At 39.7% G+C, this 19,576-nt stretch overlaps 1 protein-coding gene across 1 annotated transcript in view; it reads left to right on the forward strand.

The window, feature by feature from the left end:
• The window catches only part of dnah9 (dynein, axonemal, heavy chain 9), a 173,313-nt gene that overhangs the window by 24,109 nt on the left and 129,628 nt on the right, over positions 1-19,576 (forward strand). The window contains exons 15-32 of the mRNA XM_016676322.1: positions 1,319-1,560; positions 1,725-1,860; positions 4,794-4,990; positions 5,068-5,330; positions 5,446-5,607; positions 6,391-6,613; positions 6,834-7,000; positions 8,549-8,692; positions 8,796-8,955; positions 9,081-9,236; positions 11,298-11,430; positions 11,516-11,793; positions 13,007-13,137; positions 13,240-13,366; positions 13,748-13,900; positions 14,367-14,492; positions 17,068-17,307; positions 17,533-17,693. Of these exons, the coding sequence (XP_016531808.1) occupies positions 1,319-1,560; positions 1,725-1,860; positions 4,794-4,990; positions 5,068-5,330; positions 5,446-5,607; positions 6,391-6,613; positions 6,834-7,000; positions 8,549-8,692; positions 8,796-8,955; positions 9,081-9,236; positions 11,298-11,430; positions 11,516-11,793; positions 13,007-13,137; positions 13,240-13,366; positions 13,748-13,900; positions 14,367-14,492; positions 17,068-17,307; positions 17,533-17,693 (3,199 nt within the window). The remainder of the gene's footprint in view (positions 1-1,318; positions 1,561-1,724; positions 1,861-4,793; positions 4,991-5,067; positions 5,331-5,445; positions 5,608-6,390; positions 6,614-6,833; positions 7,001-8,548; positions 8,693-8,795; positions 8,956-9,080; positions 9,237-11,297; positions 11,431-11,515; positions 11,794-13,006; positions 13,138-13,239; positions 13,367-13,747; positions 13,901-14,366; positions 14,493-17,067; positions 17,308-17,532; positions 17,694-19,576) is intronic.

Genomic DNA, 19,576 nt, shown 5'->3' on the forward strand with positions numbered 1-19,576 from the left:
TCTCCTTGGCTGGCGTGTAGGTAGATTTGTACTTTTTCCATTTACTGACAATGGATGCTTTCCAAGCTTTGGATGTCGTTTTTGATGCATTTAGAAATGTCACAGTTCCAAGCAAAAAATATGTAATTAACAAGTGGAAAATTTAGGTTGTAAAGTAAATATTTGTCTCAAAACAACAACAACAAAAAAAATATTTAGCTCCAAACAAAAATATTTAGGTCATAGCTAAATATTCTTCCCAATAAGCCGAGGTGGACTATCAAAATAAAAGCTCGATCTTGCTAATCTTTCGTAAACTCCGGCTGACATGAGCAACAGTTGATGGGATTCAGTCTTGCCAGCGGGACTTCTGCAGTGATCTAAAAGTACAGTCCACAAAGGTCGGTGTCCTGCAACTTTAAGATGTCTGTCTGCTTCAGCACACCTGTCTCCAATTTTAGCTAATTAGCAGAGCTCCGTAGAGTTTGGCTGCTTGTTAGTGAGGCAGCTTCGCTGTTAATGTCAAATGTGTAGTGGGAAAAGGGACATTTCAAAAAAGTTGTAGGACTACGGACCTAAAAGTTGAGAACAGAGAGGTTCGCGGGACCAGGCTTTTGTTTTGGTAGTCCATTTCCGCTTGTCGGTGAGTTAATTAGCAACATAAACCTAAATATTTAGCTTTGACCTTCTCGTTGAACTTGGAATGAGACGTTTAATTTGTAACTTATATATTTAGTTCAGAGCTAAATGTTTCATTTGGAGCTAGATATTTAGCTGCCATACTAAGTATTTAGTTTATAGCTGTGAACTAGCATACTAAGTAAATATCTTATTTTGAGCTAAACGGTTAGCTTGCTAAGTAAATATTTAGTTTGGAATTGTGACATTTATTAAACAATGAATAACATGGTAAAAAATATTACTTTAAAAAAATACACCCCTTTTTCTCTCTTACGACGGGCTAAATAGCCCAAATTATTACTGTCTAGTTGGTAGATTCAAATTACAAATTTCACAATTTCAAATGGATAGTGAATACAAATACGGCCCACTGTTCATGTCTGTGTAAAATTCTAATTTCTATTAGATATCACAACTTTGAAAACTCTGTTTTTTTTTTTTTTTTTTGCACACCTTACAGTTAAATTCTACTGTGTTGGTCTGTCAAATACGACCCCAACAAAAATTTAAGTTTTTGGTTGTAATGTCACAAAATGTGGGAGAGTTCAAGGATACTGAATGTTTTTTGCGAGTCCCACGCGATAACCAAGTGATGCATAAAATGTATAAAACTTATTTTGGACCCCTTAAAATCCTAAAATGCACACACGTCTTTCAGGTGTTTGGCAGTACATCCAAGACATCCGAGACGCTGTCTGTGACTTGGAGAGCCGACTTCAAAAGACCAAGGAGAATGTGGAGGAGATGCAGAGGTACATGAAGTCGTGGGCTGTCCCCATGTTTGACAGAAAAGACAGCAGAAAGGACGCTCTGCTTTGCCTTGAGGACCGCGCTGAAAGGGTGGAGCGGTTTCACAATGTGGTGCGGTCCTCTGGGGGGAAAATCCACTTCCTGCTAGAGGTACTTTTCTGATGATTGAGACATCTCCAATTCTCTTTAGGTTTCACTAACGTTTCATCATTTTAAAAGACATTTTCAAGCAGGGATTTGGAATTCCCTTTGAACTACATTTTAATGTAATTTCTAAATGATTTACTGAGATTGTCCTGCTTTTTATGTCTTAGAGCAATCAGGCACTGTTCAGAGCCGAGTCGTCCTCGGAGGAGTGGAAGGCCTATGTGGAATACATTGACGACATGATTATAGATGGATTCTTCAGCTGTATTGAGTGCTCTCTCAAGTTCTTCCTGGACAACACCGGTAGGGTAATGAACCGCAAACAGTACAATAGAGCTGCAGTTCAAGCCAGATAAGTTTATACACTGTTAGAGGCACATAGCCTGTTTTTCTCACTGCCTGACAATAAATACATCAGACAATTTTTTTAGATCAGTTAAGATTATTTAAATTATTCATATTTGCTAAATGCTAGAATAATTATGTGATTTTTTTTTGTGAGGCTTTTTTTCACTCTCTTCAAAGTTCAAAGTATTTGACAGAATAGCTCTTTGTGCTGAATAACTTGGGCCAAACATCCCTGACTCTTTTCAGAAGCTGATTAAACATTGTTCTCTGAATTTTTATTTTTCCAGTTTCCACTTAGAGAACTGCCATACAGGCCATCTTGTACACACACACACACACTCACACTCACAGCTTTTCAACTTTGCCCACAGACTGACATGAGGACTCGGTTACAGTCATGCCAAAACACTGACTTTTTCATCCTTAAGTGACTTTGTGAAAGACTTAGCTGTAAGTTTAGAGTTATTGTCCAGTTCCAAAATCCTATTTTGTGCCCAAGCTTTAAATTCCTGGGTGATGTCTTGAGATAATGCTTTTAATGTTTCCATTTTTTTTCCTTTCCTCATAATTCTATCTATTTTGTGAAGTGCTCAGTCCCTCCTGCAATAAAACACCAACACAAAATGATAAAACCACCAGTGTACTTATTAGTTGAAATGGTGTTTTGGAAAAAAAAATGTTTTCACCTAAAGTGACGACGGTCATCAAGACCAAATACCAAATGACTTGTGGAAACTGTAAACACGTACTAAGCTTATGACTGACTTTACAGACACATTTCTCAGTAGATACTGACTCTCTTAAACTTTTGACTTTGAAGGCAGCAAATGGTAAATAGCCCACAGCTATATAGCATTTCATCATGTTCAAGGACTCCAAAGCTCTATACGCTTCAGTCAGTTATTCACCTGTTCACACACACGCGGACAGAGATGCCACTTGGCCCTGTGGCCACCACCAGCAGGCAAGACGCCGGGTGAAGTATCTTGCCCAAGGACACAACGACTGAGACCATTTGCATTTAGGGAAATGAAAGCAAAAAACCGAAACCCTAACTGACCAAAAACAAGGTAGACTTTAGTCTGGCATGATGTCAGATAGCAATTTATGACAGCCTGTGTTTTTTTTTCTTTTTCATAAGCTTTATGTAAAAAAAAATAAAAAATCTTGCTTCAAACGTAGATCTAAAAAGTCTGTATTTGTTATTAAAAGTGCCACAGCCATGTAGGGGCTGTTACTACTCCCGTCTCGATGCCAGCAGAATGCTGCAGCCAATTCTAATATTAATGGGAGAAAATTCAGAGCTGCTCATTACTCTGATTCTGCAGCGTCTCTCAGCCAGCACTCACTTGGACAGCTCTTTTGCAACATGTCCTCAAGGGCTTTGATGTCAGTCGGGTGTCCGCCTTTATTGGCTGGATTATGGACACAGAAAACTAGCGAACATGCTTGTTGGCATGGGTCTTGTCAGCCAGTTTAGATGCGGTTCAAGATGAGCAGGAGTGTTTACAAATTGCTGCCGTGTCCAACCCTCTCTCCCTCGTGTGCTCTCTTTGCCTTCAACGTCTTTAAAAATCAAGAAGTCTCTGAAGTACGGATACAGACAAATTTGTTGGCAGCCCTGTTGAAGATGTGTGGAGAGCCTTAAACTGTATGCTTCAGCTATTGCACATAATCTCATCCCGAAAAAAAATATTAAGGTTTAGTATATTTATTCAGTGGGGGGAAAAACCCATCATGAGAAATTGTTTTTAACAAAATCACTGGCGGCGCAGCACAATTGGTGGCATTCCTTCTGCTTTATGGGATACACTTTTGCAAATAGGACAGCACTTAGTTGTCTGCTGCAACACTACACAACATTGGAGAGTACTGAAAAAGTTGTATATAATTTACACCTTAGAAACTAAACTTAAAAGTAAAAAAACCCAAAAAACAACATATCGAGTGTAGCTCCAGTTGGCAGTTTGAGGTTTTCGCTCCATTTTGTTTGTTCTTCAAACCAGCCAAACATTAGCTGTAAAAAAAAAAAAAAAAATCTCAAATTTGACTCTGGGGTGTAAAAAATTTTTTCTTGGATCTTAAATTTAATTAGATTTTTCTGTCATGAGCCTGGTTTCCACTGTGGCACCAGATTATCAATCACCAAGAGTGGAGGCTTTTTCTTGTTGCAAAAGCTAAATCTGCTGTCACTTTGTGAAGAAATTCTTTATCTTGTTGACAGTCTAATTGAAAACTATGTACATAGCAGGGATACATTTTCCGCTGTGTTAATTTGTCTTTACCATGGTAACCACAGTGGAAAAAGAGTATTACTAATAATATTCCCCAAAATCTTCAGAGTCCCTGGAAATGTTCTGTAGTAGAACGATGCCTTACATGAAAAAGCACTTTAAGGTCTCCGTTTAGTTTGGTGGAAAATCCGAGATGCTGTGGGCCTTTTCCAATTCCAAAAGTCCTGGAAACCTTAGTAGTGAATGCCAGGAGTTTTTAAATTTTGACTGAAATAGCTCAAATCTGATGCTCTCCACTGGTAAGCTGATAATGGGTGTCATTCAAAACATAGGAATAAATTATCAGACACTCATCAGACACAAAAGCAAAAATTTTAGACAGCATTTTCACTTCCAAGACATGGATCATATGAAAAACCACTCTAAGGAAGAGAGGATAAAAGAAAACCAAGCTCTTGGTGTGAGGTTGTTCCATTATGAGATCAATTCTTTTAGTTTTATTGTTATACATCTGAAATGGGAGTCAGCACTGTCTGCATCTGTAAATGATCTAACCATTAAACTTCTGTAATAACAGCAGGTTGGATTTTAAACCTGATTTTAAGTATTACTACTCAAACCGTTCTTATGCTCCATGTTTTCCTCTCTCCACAGATCAAAGAACTGTCACGGCCCCTCTGCTCGAGGCCCGTCTGGATCTGCAGGCCCCGAACATGGTCTTCTCTCCCTCTCTGGAGCTGGGGGCTCCAGATAGTTTGTTTGAGACAGTGGAGAGCCTCATCAACGATGTGTTCAAGATGTCCTCGTTGGTGCCGCGGCTCGCCCAGCACAGCCCCTCTCCCCACTACCAGGTAAAGCAGGTTTGATGCAGCCTTAACAAAAACACACACACACATCTCTTGGGTTTCTACTCCTCTTTTTCTGTCAGGCTGACATGGAAAGCATGACTGACCTGGCAGACACGCGACACCTCCTGATGGAGCGTGTGAAGGCCGCCATGACGGCGTGCTGCAGCTTCCGTAACTCTCTGGAGCGTTACAGCTACTTGTACGTGGACGACAGGAAGGAGTTCATGCGTCAGTTCCTCGACTATGGCCAAAATCCCGCAAGCCCTGATGTAGAGGTTTTCTCTGATAGTGGGATCCATGAGAGCACACCAACTCTGGACAGCTTTAGAGAACAGATAGACGGGTAGGTGTGAAGGACTACTGCAGTAATATTATTTCTTCTGTCTTAACAATATGCATTAGCAGGTTCTGGCATTTAACTACAAATTAAATGCAATCTGTTTGACTCTGTGCTGCAGTTATGAGAAGCTTTATGAGGAGGTCCAGCACCTGGAGGTGGTGCATGTCTTCCATGGTTGGATGAGGGTGGATGGCAGGCGGATGAAGAGTGCTCTGCTCAATGTCATCAAAAAGTGGAGCTTCATGTTCAAACAGCACCTCATCGATCATGTAACCAACAGGTATGAAATGCGTTTTTTGTTTTTCATTTTACATGAGAAAGAAATGGCCACAGATTCATTTCAAAATCTGTGTTCAGTCTCTGAGTCATTTTAACATATTTGGCCTGTGACACGATGCTCCATGATGCTGGAAAAGCCACTAATTTGTCCCTGGATTGTTGGAAAACTGCTCTTGGAAAAATTCCTCTGTATCCATAGTTTGGTTCTCTAGGGATGATACAACACAAGCTTTTCTTCTCCAGCGGTCAGAAAAAAAACATTTTGACCTGGCCAGGCCTGGTGAAAAGGGGTTCAGTCATCTCTAACTATAAACTAAAGTTAAGCTAACCAGGGTGTCCCTGAATCCTTAAAAACTCTTAATTTATCCAAAGTTAAGGCCTTAAGATGTCTTAAATTCATTTTGAAAAGTAAGTTGGCCATAAATATGTAAATGGCTTGGTAGAACTATTTAACCCATAAGATGCTACATTCATTCTGTAGGGGTTAAGGCTATAAGGAGCCATATGCAGTGTAAGAAGCACAAAGCTGCTGCCAAGAGCCATAAAGAGACCCCAGAAATTTCACAGTTTTTGAAAAAACTACAGTTTTTGCTGTAGTTTTGCTGATTTATTGTTTATCAGTTTTGCTGATTTATTGTTTTTCTGTCTTAAATTTAATCCAAGGCTAATAAAAATGTCTTAAAAAGTCTTGAATTTGATTTGTTGAAATCTGCAGACGCCCTGGTGATAAACTGTAGCTTTAAGTCTTTTGTTTTTACCTAAACAATGTGCATGTCTGCCTTAGTCTGTTTGATCTAGAGAGGTTCATCTGTGTAACTGAGGCTGGCCTGAGCCAGCAGGTGCAGGAGGGCGACTACAGAGGTCTGGTTGAGGTCATGGGTCACTTGCTGGCGGTTAAAGAGAGACAAGCCTCTACAGACACCATGTTTGAGCCTCTGCAACAAACCATTGCTCTGCTGAAAATGTATGAACAGGATCTCCCAGAAGTGGTGTACAAACACTTAGTGGTAAGAACTGATATTTTGATATTCATTCCCATCGTTTGGTTTTCTATCAAAGACTCTTTGCTTTGATTTTTTTCCCAGGTGAGGTAGAATCCTTTCTCTAATGGTTCTGTTGCGTTTTCTGAATGCTAATCTCTGATCTCTTCCTCCCAGCAAGTCATGAAATATCACCACAGTTTTCTTTGCCTACAGTGTTGTTGTTCTGATCGTCTTTTTTCTGCAGGAGTTGCCAGAAAAGTGGCTCAATCTAAAAAAACAGGCAGTCTTGGTTAAACAGCAGGTGGCGCCGCTGCAGGCCATAGAGGTGGTCAGCCTACGTAGAAAATGTGCTTCATTTGATGTTGACCAGCATGCCTTCAGGGAGCACTTTCGCAGCAATGGGCCTTTCAGGTAAAATAACTCTGATATCCAGAAATAGACAGGAAACACTTTAAGTTAAGTTCATGATGCGTGATTATAGGTAAACATCAGACAAATGTCTGCATTAAAATAAGAATTTTATGCACGCATTTTTATTGTAGTACATACACTTGTTATACATGCACCCTTAACTATAAGATCTTTGAAAGATTGTAGTGACCATCAGTTGAAACCATTGAATATAAATACAATTAACTTCTACATAAGATACATTTGAAATTTGTGGGCGACGATCTATGCTAGAAACCAAAAAGTTACAGCAAATTGTGAACTTCGGTTAATTTCTCTTAAGTTAACATGCAATTATTTAGAGTCAGGAGTATTAAATAGTTATTTAAAGGTGAGCAAACTGGCATTAGTAAGAACTGAAGGTATAAATTGGTGAAAGGGAGGATTGACAATTATTCATGTTGTTTACACTCTTCCAGCTTACGCTGAAAATAAAAGTTTGAGGACATGGTTATTGGAATATTTAATGCAGACAAGTGTTTAGTGCTGAAGTCTTTTAATGAAGATCCCAATAATGATGCACCAGTGTTAATTTTTACCCACAGTTGACTTGTTAGAAACATTAGTCAACATTACAGCCTTTTAAAACTGTGACATCAACAAACATTTACTGGCTCCCAAAATGTAAAGGTGTTATTGTTAAGCTCTTGTAACTAGGCCTGTCATAATCAACAATAAATCAATTAATTGCATGATAAACTAAAACAAACTCAGTCATTTGCATTTGCTTGATTAATTGTTTTTCTTTTTTTTCTCTCTTTCTACCAAAACTGGTCTTCAGTCTGCTGCTTTGGAAAGACTATTTTGTCTACACAGACTTCACAATTCATTTAACTTGTTTCTGTTGTTTTGTTTATTTATTTTGGATATTTAAAATGTCTTCCAGTTTCAGTGTTTAAATGTTAATCAGAATTTAAAGTTTGGTGATCTTTGAGAAAGTGTTCTTCCATTATTACCATTATATTACTTGAAAATTGTCTCAAAACAACAATTTTATCGTTTATCGCAATAAGTTCTGGGACAGTTTATAGCCTGGCAAAATTTGTTATTGTGACAGACCTACTTGTAACGGCATTTATTGTTTCACTTTTCCTTCGAAGCTCCATATTTTGGGAAGATTAAAATGTCACCTGAGCTCTCCTCCCCACTTGACACCACAGCAATGTTATCTTAAAGTTCGCCTGTCTGACAGCACTAATTGAATCTTAACATGATGCTAATTCATTCATACGAAAATATTCTTTGTCATATCTTTTAATTGTCAGATTAGTTATGTGTGTAATTGGTCTCTTAATAACCTGGTGATTATTTCCCCATTAGTGTCATGGAAGTCACTAGTAATTTGTGCAGTATGCGTTAGCGCTGTAGACTCCAGAATGGTTAGACTTGCAGCCAGATCAAATTTGGCAGTCCTACAGTCCGTCATTACCCAAACACTGCCTGCTTGATGCTGAGCCTGTGATAGTTTGGGTTTTGATTGGTACATGTGCGTCCTGATGCCATCCTCAGGTTTGACAGCCAGAAGCCGTACCAGATGTTAAATAAGTTTCACCAGATGATCCGGGAACATGAGAAGACAATGGCCTCCCTGATGGAGTCGGCGAGTCTGTTTGAGGTCACGGTCTCGGAGTACAAGCAGCTCCGACAATGCAGGTGAAGAGAGCGCCTCCGCCGCAAGCCGAGTTTTTAACTAACAACCCCTCGTTACGGTCATTTGCTTCTTGGATTTGTTCATTTTATTTGCATATTCCCACAGGCGTGAGGTGGGCCTGTTGAAAGAGCTGTGGGATATGATTACATTAGTGGAGTCCAGCATGGCAGCTTGGAGGACGACTCCCTGGAGAGAGATCAACGTGGAGGACATGGAACACGAATGCAAGCGCTTCTCTAAAGACATACGAGGGCTGGACAAGGAGGTGAGAAGCTCACTTTCACAAGTAGACAGTTTTAGCATCACAAGAAGTTGGCTTTAAACACGCTGCTTAAATGTCCCTTGAATATGTCGCAGGCTCTTGAACAGATCACTGTTTGTGTTTTGTAGGTAAGAGCATGGGAGGCCTTCACATGTCTGGACAGTAGGGTGAAGAACATCCTCACCTCCCTAAGGGCAGTAGCAGAGCTCCAAAGCCCCGCGATACGACCCAGACACTGGCATCAGCTGATGGCTGCTACTGGAGTTCACTTCACAATGGGCCAGGTCAGAGATTTATTTAAACATTACTTGCAGTTTTGATTTGAAGTTTCCATCCTGTTATATTTGATCATTTATGTAGTTCAAGCTAGATTTTGACATTGAAAGCACAAAAAAATGTATTGAATCATATTTTTGTCACTTTCTAAAATCAAGTCAAACTAAAATGTTTCCTGTTTTGGTCATTTACGATTGCCAAAATTATTTGTTGTTTGCACAATGCCAAAATAATGACATATACAGTACATATAGTCAGAAGTACTTAAATTGAGATTTTTTTTTAACTCTATAACTTTTGTCAAACGTTTTTGGATTTCCTTCTATGATTTTTGCATTATAGTTTCTGGGATTCTGGTCCATTCCTCCTGACAGAAGTAGCTTAACCAGGTCTTTAGGCCACTTTACTCCCACTCGCATTTTTAGCTGTGCAAGCTAAAAATGGGCATGATTTTAGACCTTTATATTAGTCGCTCCAAAACATTGACATTGTTTCATTTAAGCCACTTAGTAAATGCTTCACCATTTTGAAATTTTGATATTATGTCATTCTTGCAACCTTTCATTTTTTTCCATTAAATGTCACTATTGGCAAACTATTAAATGTTAGTTTCATCAAACCCCTGAATATATCTCCAAAAAGGGTACATGAGTGTATTTGTAGCTGTAATCTGACTTTCTATGTTGTATTAAGAGGCGTGGCTTCATTCTTACTGAGTGGACTTTTAGCTGATCTTTGTGCAGGACTTATTTCACTGTCCATATTCATTCTCACCACTTTAATACAGCATCTTTAGTTCTTTGCCTTTTTTTCTTAGGTTCTTTGTTATATTTTGCACCAACAGAACCTCTTTTCTTCCTGATCGGTATAATGCCTAGGCATCTCCAGTGTGTTTATATTTGCGTATCACTATCTGAACAGATAAATGTTGCACCTTCAGGCATCTGGAAACGACAACCTCTGGCATTTAACTAATAGAAATAATGCTAGCATCCCTAACATTATTTAATGTCAGACAGTGATAATAAAAACTACCTCCTTTTGCAGTGAGAAAACCAGCAAAGAAGAAGCATATATTCTACATATTTAAACTTGATGCTGTTTTTATAGAGACGAACACAGCTCTGCTTAGTGTAAATCAATAAAAGAAGTCTTTAGGTTTCTGCTGTTGTGCTTAAGCCAGCATTTTTCCAAAGTTAAGTCAGCAGTTGTCTAGCATAATGAGAGCAAGCTGCAGAGACGTGTTATCACTCTGTTCAGATAGAACTCTGAACACTTCAAGCTAATCATCTTTGGATATTAATGGTTTCTCTGTGTGGCCTGGCAGTCTTTGAACCTCAAGCTGCTCTAGTTCTTTGGTATCAGCTGGTTGTCAGCCTCTTCCACCACAGCTCGCTATTATCTGCCTTTATGTTAATATGACCAGTTTCACTTCCCAGAAGGCTAAAATTACTCTGAATTTTTGTCTAGGGACACTGACTACACAAGGGAGTCTCCTTATTTCCCCAGATACCAGAAAACAGCAAAAATAAAGATCTGCTACAGAAGCAAATGATGGGGAACATTTTTAAAATTAATCAAAATAATGGATGTTAAGAAGTGATGAATTTGCATTGTTGTTTTTGTTTTATATAAACATCCTGTAATGCCTGATATTATGCCACACATTACAGTAATATTCACCTTTTTGTCATGTTTCAACTGCAAACTTCAATGAATTTATTGAGATTTTATGTAATAAACCAGATAAAGTATTGCATCTATCATTGTCTAATGACGTTCCCTATGTCCTTCTAGAGAGCAACACAGTGACAAATAACCATGTGCACACACATACCACATACCCTGAATACACATAAAGTTTATAATGGTAACAGTAATTGATGAATTAACAAAGTATTAAGACATTAAATTGCACTATTTTGTCTTAGTCTGTGTCATGAATTCCAACGAGAATATGTTTGTGATTAAAATGTGACAAAAACATAAAAAAAAAAAATATATAGTATTTTTATAAATTGTTGTAAACATTGGGAGCACACCAACATGACTGTCTGTGCTGTGAGCAGGAAACGTCATTGGCTGACCTGCTGCAGCTCAACCTGCACTGCTTTGAGGAGAAAGTCAGAGAGATTGTGGACAAGGCTGTTAAAGAAATGGGGATGGAGAAAGTCCTGTCTGAGCTCAACTCCACATGGACAGGTAGAATTAGCAGCTATTCCAGTTTAGCCATTCTGTTCCGTATTGGCAGTTTCCGGATCTTTTCACGTATTTCCGCATTGTCCAGGCATGCGCTTCCAGTATGAGCCCCACCACAGGACCCAGGTGCCTCTGCTCCGCACAGACGAGGAGCTAATCGAAACCTTGGAAGACAACCAGGTTCAGCTCCAGAACCTCATGTCTTCAAAGTACATAGCCCACTTCCTGGATGAAGTGTCCACATGGCAGAGCAAGCTTTCTGTGGCAGACTCTGTCATCTCCATCTGGTTTGAGGTGCAGCGGACCTGGACCCACCTGGAGAGCATCTTCATCGGCTCCGAGGACATTCGTTCTCAGCTGCCTGAGGTGAGAAGCTGAACATGTCTGCACACATGGAGAGTAACCTGCAACTCTGCAAGTGTTGGCTACAGTTTTTCGCAAAATTATTCACAATCTGCAAACGTAATCAAAATGAATAATTTAAAACTGAGAATGCATTATTCAATTCCATGTTTGTGGATTTAAAGTGTTAAGGAAAGAAACACTTTATTTTGACACATTTCTGCATAGTGCCCTGCAAAATAGTGTATAGTTATCAAATCAAAATAAGTAATTCTGGGGTTTTTAACTTTATTTATGAATAAGAATCTAAAAACAGTGATATGTATTTCAGCACAGTTTACTTTAATACCAGTAAATGCAATGCAATGCAATCAGAAGCATTAAGAAATCTGATAATTAGTGAACAAAGTTGATCTCGGTATAAGTCCAGGTGTTATGTGAAAGCTTCTGAAGGTTGTTGGAGAGCATTAGTGTCATTTGTAAGTGGAGAGAAGGAAGCCATTTTTAAATGAACAAGGATGCAGCTGCAATGTGGAGGACGCTGCTTTGGTCAGATAAGAGCAAAACTAAATGGTCTGACCTCCATAGAAAAACCTTTGTGTGACAAAAACTAATCATCCCTCTAGACACGCGATCATGACATTCAGTTGATAGAAAGCTGAAGGTAAATACCGAGTAAACCTGTCAGAGACTATACAACTTGAGTCTCTGGGATGGAAGCTCATTTATTAACAAGACACAACCTAAAATAGAAGTTGGTTAAATAGCCTAAATGAAACATATTCACGTGTTAGAATTAGACGAGAAACATAAAAGTCCTGAAGGCTGCATTTCAGACGCTCTCCATTTAATCCAACTGAGTTTGAGCCATTTTACAAAGAATTGGCAAAATGTTTGTCTTTAATCTGTTTAAAAACCGTTGTAAAGAGTAAATACATGTAAGTTGTAATGTGACAATTTGTGAAAAGTCCTAGGGGTATGGACACTTAAGCAAGGTTCTTTACATCTTTTTTAAGCTCTTGTGTGTTAGCTTGCAGCTTTTGCCATCACAGTATGATCCAAGAGAGCCCTCATTAGATCACCTTTCGTCTTAGTTTAGGAGCTCAGATTACACAACGTTTTAGTTGCCACCGGTGCGGAGATCATTTCAACCCAGATTTTTGCTTCTTGAGGTTCCCTTGTCTTTGTTTTGGGCCTGAAATCCTTCTGCCTTGTTCTCTGGTGAAATCTGTTTCAGGACTCCAAGCGCTTTGAAGGGATTGATGCTGATTTCAAAGAGCTGGCAAACTCAGTGCGTCAGACGCCTAATGTGGTGGAGGCCACCAATAAGCCTGGGCTGTTTGGTAAACTGGAGGACATTCAGAGCAGGTGAGGGAGACGAAGGAATCTTTGAAAATGTGTATACATGGCTGCCATACTCTCCTTGCACAAACATTGACTTGAGAACCTTGTCTTTTTTTTTATCTTCAGGCTCTCTCTGTGTGAAAAAGCTCTGGCAGAGTATCTGGACACCAAGCGACTTGCTTTTCCAAGATTCTACTTCATTTCTTCTGCCGATTTGTTGGACATCCTGTCTAATGGGACCAACCCTCACCAGGTTGCTTGTTTAAAAAAGAAAAAAAAAACTGCTTTCATGTCTTCATGGCACTCTTTAGAACCTGTATCAACTCCTGCTGGTACTTGTAAATGCACCCAGTGTCCACACAGGGGCAATGTTGCTCACAGGTGTGCAGATTGCTTCCACCATCCACATCTGGACATTATATATTTTCACCTCACAGGGAAAACAAAAGTGGCTAAGAACGTGGCCGTAGTTTTCTCTTAGAGAAACTAAGCAGGCATGGAGCAGAATATGGGCTGTGCCCTTCCCTTACCTTCGCTGAACCGATGCATTTATACATGAGGCTGCAATGAATAAACAGAGTGTGAGTTGGGTGTAAATCAAGCCGGAGTTTATTGTGTCGGTGTGTTTGCTCAGGTCCAGAAGCATCTATCTAAGCTGTTTGACAACATGGCTAAGATGCAGTTTGAAGCAGATAAAGAGGGAAATCCTTCTAAGGCTGCCGTGGGCATGTACAGCAAAGAAGACGAGTATGTCCCTTTTAATCAGGCCTGCGACTGCTCCGGACAGGTAAAATAGTTCAGCTATCTTTTATTCATGCTACTGAAATCATGGTGCCATCACTTGTGTATTTATCTAAATGCTGAAGACATTTATTGTCTGTATTCATTACGCTGATTGTGACACCAGAGCTGTCGAGGATAAATGTAATGGATGGGGGAAATTCACTTACCTGCCATTTCCTCTGAAGAGAACAGAGGAAACATACAGATATCAGAGACTGATATCACTGCATGTAATAAAGCAGACAAATGAAACTGATTCTTTCTTTGCCCCTGAGGTTTTGCATATCAAAACACATGACATCATTAATTTTCCATTACATGCTACAGTAGCTGCCTGATCCTATGTCCACTTGAACGCTTATAAATGACCTCATTAGGGTGCCAGTGACAAGACAGTCTCATTTTATTCATTTAACAAACGTGTTAATGTTTGAATTTGTGGACCGGTTTGTTCTTCTGTCTCATTTTAGGTGGAAATATGGTTGAACCGTGTGCTGGATACCATGCGCTCAACTGTTCGCCATGAAATGACCGAGGCAGTGGCGGCTTATGAGGACAAACCCAGAGAGCAATGGTTGTTTGACTACCCAGCTCAGGTGAACAGGCTCAGTAGATGAACAAATAAATAATACTGATCACAGCAATTGCTTGGATAAAGCACTTGGAAGGCGATAAAATTTCAGGTGCATTAGATTAAAATGCAATGAAGCCTAGAGAGAGAGAGGTTTGGACGTTGTGATGAAAAAGTGAGGACAATATGCGCCATCAACAGATGACATTGTTATAACTGTATTGACGGTTATATCACAGTGTCAAGTTTTTATAATAATGCACACCCCTGAGACTGACAGCAGTTAACAGTGATGTATACAAGGACGTTGTAAGCAAGACAGTCGGGGTAAAGTCCTGGTTCCATGGCTGTGACATTCCCTCAGGCTGCAGCGTCTGAAAGCAGCTATCTGGCACAAAACACAGTCCCAACTCACAAGTCGGCCTCCAGGTGTTGGAACTGGCCTTTGAGATCTGGCAAAACAACTACGGGTGACACTTGATGAATGAACTGATTTCCCGTCGCTTAACTTGGCAAACATAAAAGAGAACTGGGTTGACTGCAACATAAGGCAGGGTTTAGACAGATGGACACAGGACGTCACTGGTTGAGTCCACCCAACTCATTACCAGTGCTGTCCTGCAGTTATACCCCATGCTGTGAAGCCTGGACTCATTTTTGTGCCTTTAAAACATTGGCAAGATTAATTTTACATTCTACGTCAGTGCCGCCCTCCATGGATCTCGTAATCATCAGTGGCGCTGCGTCTGCCAGTCATCGGTTCATGCCTCCATATCTAGCGGCCTTTGGCAGCATACGATACCATGTGGAACTGGTAGCCATTGAGAAACATTGCTGAACAACATGTTGAAAACGGTCCAATCACTGTGTCTGAATGGCAAATGCCTACTTCACGTGGATAGATAATTAGTTGATCTTCCTATGCTGTTGTCTGTCTTACAATATATGTGTGAACCTTAGTTGTTAACTGCTTCCACCATTGGATCACTGTGACATCTTTAAGGCCCTCCTCCAAACTGTAACGCCTCTCTAACTCCTTCAGATGCCGGTAATAAAGTCTAGTGCATTTTTGCCGAACCTCCTGTGTCCTTCAATCACTGTTTTAGTTGTCCAAGGTGACCCACGGTGCAACCACTCATGCCCTCTAGGGGGAGCTCTAGACATTCCAGCTTCTTGAAAATGCTTTCATTAACACGTCATCATATGCACCAAATTATTTCTAAATCACACCATTCCTCCTGAGTCTTTAACACTTTTTATGTCAGAGTGCATTTTCCTTTATCTCAAGAATGATTTACAAACACGGTTAATAAAATCTGCTGACTTTTTTTTTTTTTTTTTTTCCAGCTGAGTTAAAGTGAGTCAAAATTAAATATATGGTGTGTTTAGGACATCTGTACTCTTAGGACTTTTTCAATAACAAGTATGTGCTTTGGTGATAAAGCATTTAGATACATACACTTAAAAAAAGGTGTGGTTTTTATTTTATGGTTGCTTAAATATTTAAACCCATGCAGAACAGCAATTAAAAATATTGTTTTTTGTTTAGACAATCTATTCCCCAATTCCCATAAACTCATTAGGCTCAATGGTATTTATTTTTAGATGCAATTAAGTTGTTTTGATCCCTTTAGTCTATTATTCCCCAAAGCTTCTTGCAAGCCCAACAGAGCTATTCAAAAGTGTCCTTTAGAAAATTAAAAACTTTACAGACGCAAAACATGTTTGATACTTTTCTTGCAATTTTGCAGGCTGGAACCACAGGGGGTATGAACAGAGCATTGCCTGATTCATGTTTGTTTTTACCTGAAAATTACACGTTATACTGAAACTCTGTCAGGTTTTACACTTTGGACAGCCTTTTCTGTCCAATATGTAAAATGCCTATTCAAGGCATGGAAAATGGGAACCGTTTTAGTTTCTGTACTCAAGGATTCAGTATGGAATATGATTTTGTGTTTTCTGTCAAAACAAAGGTTTCTTAAAACTTTTACACCCCGTCATTTGGGATCACAAAGGAAGTATGAGGCTTCTGCACCAATTATATAATCACCAGGTTTATTTCTCAGATTGCAGCCACAGTACAGATTCACTCCATTCATTTTCAGATGCAACAGTACCTTACGCAATTTTTTTGTCAAAATGGGGCCATCAAACTACCATGGAAAAGTGTTTGACAATGAAAATGCAGAAGGAACTGTCAAAAAGCATGTATACCAAGAGACTAAATGGAGTTTAAAAGTGAGAAAAAAGAAACTAGAAGTCAATGTTGCTTCACATATTTTATGATGTTGTCTGTGGATTTGCAATGAGGGTCCCCAGCCAGAAGCTAATGCTATTTGGGGAGATCCATGGCATGGAAAAGTTTGTGAACCCCTGGCTTACATCTTAGTCCAAACATTACAGCTTTTGGTGTATTATATCACAATTCTGAAGCATTTCTTCACATGAAATATGGGAATACTGGATTGTCTAAGTTTGTTTTTCCTCTTTGGGAATCAGTATGAACCCTAGTGGATAAATGCATGTACATAAATCTGACTTAATCTGCTTAATATCCTCTCCTCTGATTCCTCCAATGTTTTAAAATCTCCATTCAGGTTGCACTGACCTGCACCCAGATCTGGTGGACTTCCGATGTGAACATGGCTTTTGCCCGTCTCGAGGAAGGTTATGACAACTCCATGAAGGAGTACTACAGGAAGCAAGTATCCCAGCTCAACGCCCTGATCTCCATGCTGATTGGCCAGCTAACACCAGGTGACAGGCAGAAAGTTATGACCATCTGCACCATCGACGTCCACGCCAGAGATGTGGTGGCCAAGATGATCAGTCAGAAGGTGAGAACAGCCCAGGGCATAAATCTGACAAGCACAAGTTGCTGTATGCTGCTGCACTTTTTATTTTTGTATTTTTTGAGAGGCTATTACTAGTAAGTAATGTATTCAAGATATTCAGACAAGACATTAGCATAATTAGAGGGTGGAAATGCACAGATTATTTTGGGCTCATCTCAAGTCTTGGCAGCTTCTGGAAACTTTCTTCTTCTGGTCTCCTTTTTGAAGGTGGAGAATTCCCAGGCCTTTGTGTGGCTTTCTCAGCTGAGACATCGCTGGGACGAGAGGGACAGGCACTGCTTTGCCAACATCTGTGATGCCCAGTTTCTCTACTCGTATGAATATCTGGGCAACACGCCACGACTGGTCATTACTCCTCTGACAGACAGGTATAGCCCCCCGCCCTTACCCATCCTTGGCAAATCACAATGCTTTTGTTTCTCTTCTCTGTTTATGACTGCAGTTCACAATGAGAAAAGTGTTAGAATTGCAGTACAGCTGAAGATCTCAGCCTTGCTCTGAACTTTAGATGGATTCACTGTTGATGGGCATATTGCTATAAGAGACAAAAAAGATAAATCTTTTGATGATTAGATTGCTTGTTTTTTTTTTGTTGGTTGTTTTATCAGAAAAGGCAGTTCTGATAAAACTGCCTTTTTATCAGAAACATACCAGGCTATGTTTCTACCAGTGACATAGCCTGGTAGAAACAAGCCCCTTGTTCTACGTTTTGCTTCGTACAGAGAGTCTGGACTCTAGGCTGTTGAGGAGTAACTGCTTGCTGGAGGCAAGGACTTTGCTGAAGTTTTAAAGTGTACCTAATCGCTAATGTTTGGCTGTAACGTATGCAATGTGCCAATTTGATGTGTTGACACTTACTGGAACTTGCCTGCACTGTAAACAAACACCCCCCACTGTGAAGACAGAAGAGCAGAGCCAAACAAGATGGCTGTTAACGTTAACTCAACATGTGGAACCGTGGCCAAAGTGGACCGAATGGCTTTGTTCACTTCCTCTCCTGCCATTGCTAAACTACATTCAGAATACAATTCTAAAATGGCGTAAAAAATCGACGTCGTCATTCATAAATTCTACAGGAACAATCCAGCTCTATGGGAGAAAGCCCAGGCGGATCACTGAGGGGAGATTATTGTGTAGGAATGCAACACTGACACCGATATCCTGTTGAGTAGCATCTTTTTTTTTTTAATAAATAAATGCAACAAATTTGTTTTTCACTACATGGTTTTCAAATTTATGCAACAAATAGGAAAAATCGGTTTGACCTCTGGAGATGACTTTATTTTTATGCCGTTCAGTTCCAATCAATGATTTAGATTTAGATTTTGAACTGAAGATGGCTGACCGTCTGCACCATCTGACTCAACCGATTACTTATTCCAACAGATTACTTCAAATACTTGTATTTAATAACAAGATGTTGCCCCACGAGGTCTTGTTAAACTCTTGTCTATTAAACATTTAAGTATGCAGCCAACGTTTCTGTCAGGCATTAAAATAGGCAGCTGTCAGAAAATGTTAAGTTTCTAATCCGATAACGTCTCCAAGCATCTTTGCTCAAAGTTAAATCTGTATGCACCAAACCACTCAGAGCAAGTCGCAGTGGGCACGTAGCCAACAGCTTGTTTGTTCACACGCACACTTCTGCAGGAGGTCCAGTAAACTACACAGAGATGAATACCCGTCTCCCAGACATCTTTGGCAAACTGTGGCGTTTGAATTTGTTTCCTGGCTGGCCAGTGGTCCCTTTAAAGCCTGAACAAAGCGGAAACAATGGACTTTGATGGTCACTTCAGCAGACGAGTAGCAGGATGTCACCATATGGTGCATGCCCTCACTGAACTTCAAAATTTGCTGCTGGGTTTTGTTGCAACAATGAACCAGGAACAAGGAAGCTAGGTGTCAAATCCTTTAGTCCCTGCTTTGAGAAACGGATAGAGAAGGATTTGGTGAATGATATTGCTATGCAACTTTCGTCATGCAGTCACTAGGAAAAAAGAAAACCTAATTCCGTTTGAAATCAGTGAACATCGCTTTGATTGAAATTTGAAATGTTCTCAGCTTTTTGGTTTGCATGATTTGTAAACCTGAATTGAACAATTGTTGTTATAGTTTGTAGTTGTTTTTTTCAAACACATATCTACTTTGTAAAACTCAAATAGAAGCATTGAAGACTTTGGGAGGGAATGGGGGGAATCATACTATAGCGTTGTTATGATTATCTTTTGCTTAAAATAAAATAAAATATTAA

Source organism: Poecilia formosa, unplaced genomic scaffold, assembly GCF_000485575.1.
Source record: "Poecilia formosa unplaced genomic scaffold, Poecilia_formosa-5.1.2 Scaffold4, whole genome shotgun sequence".
Lineage (NCBI taxonomy): Eukaryota > Metazoa > Chordata > Actinopteri > Cyprinodontiformes > Poeciliidae > Poecilia > Poecilia formosa.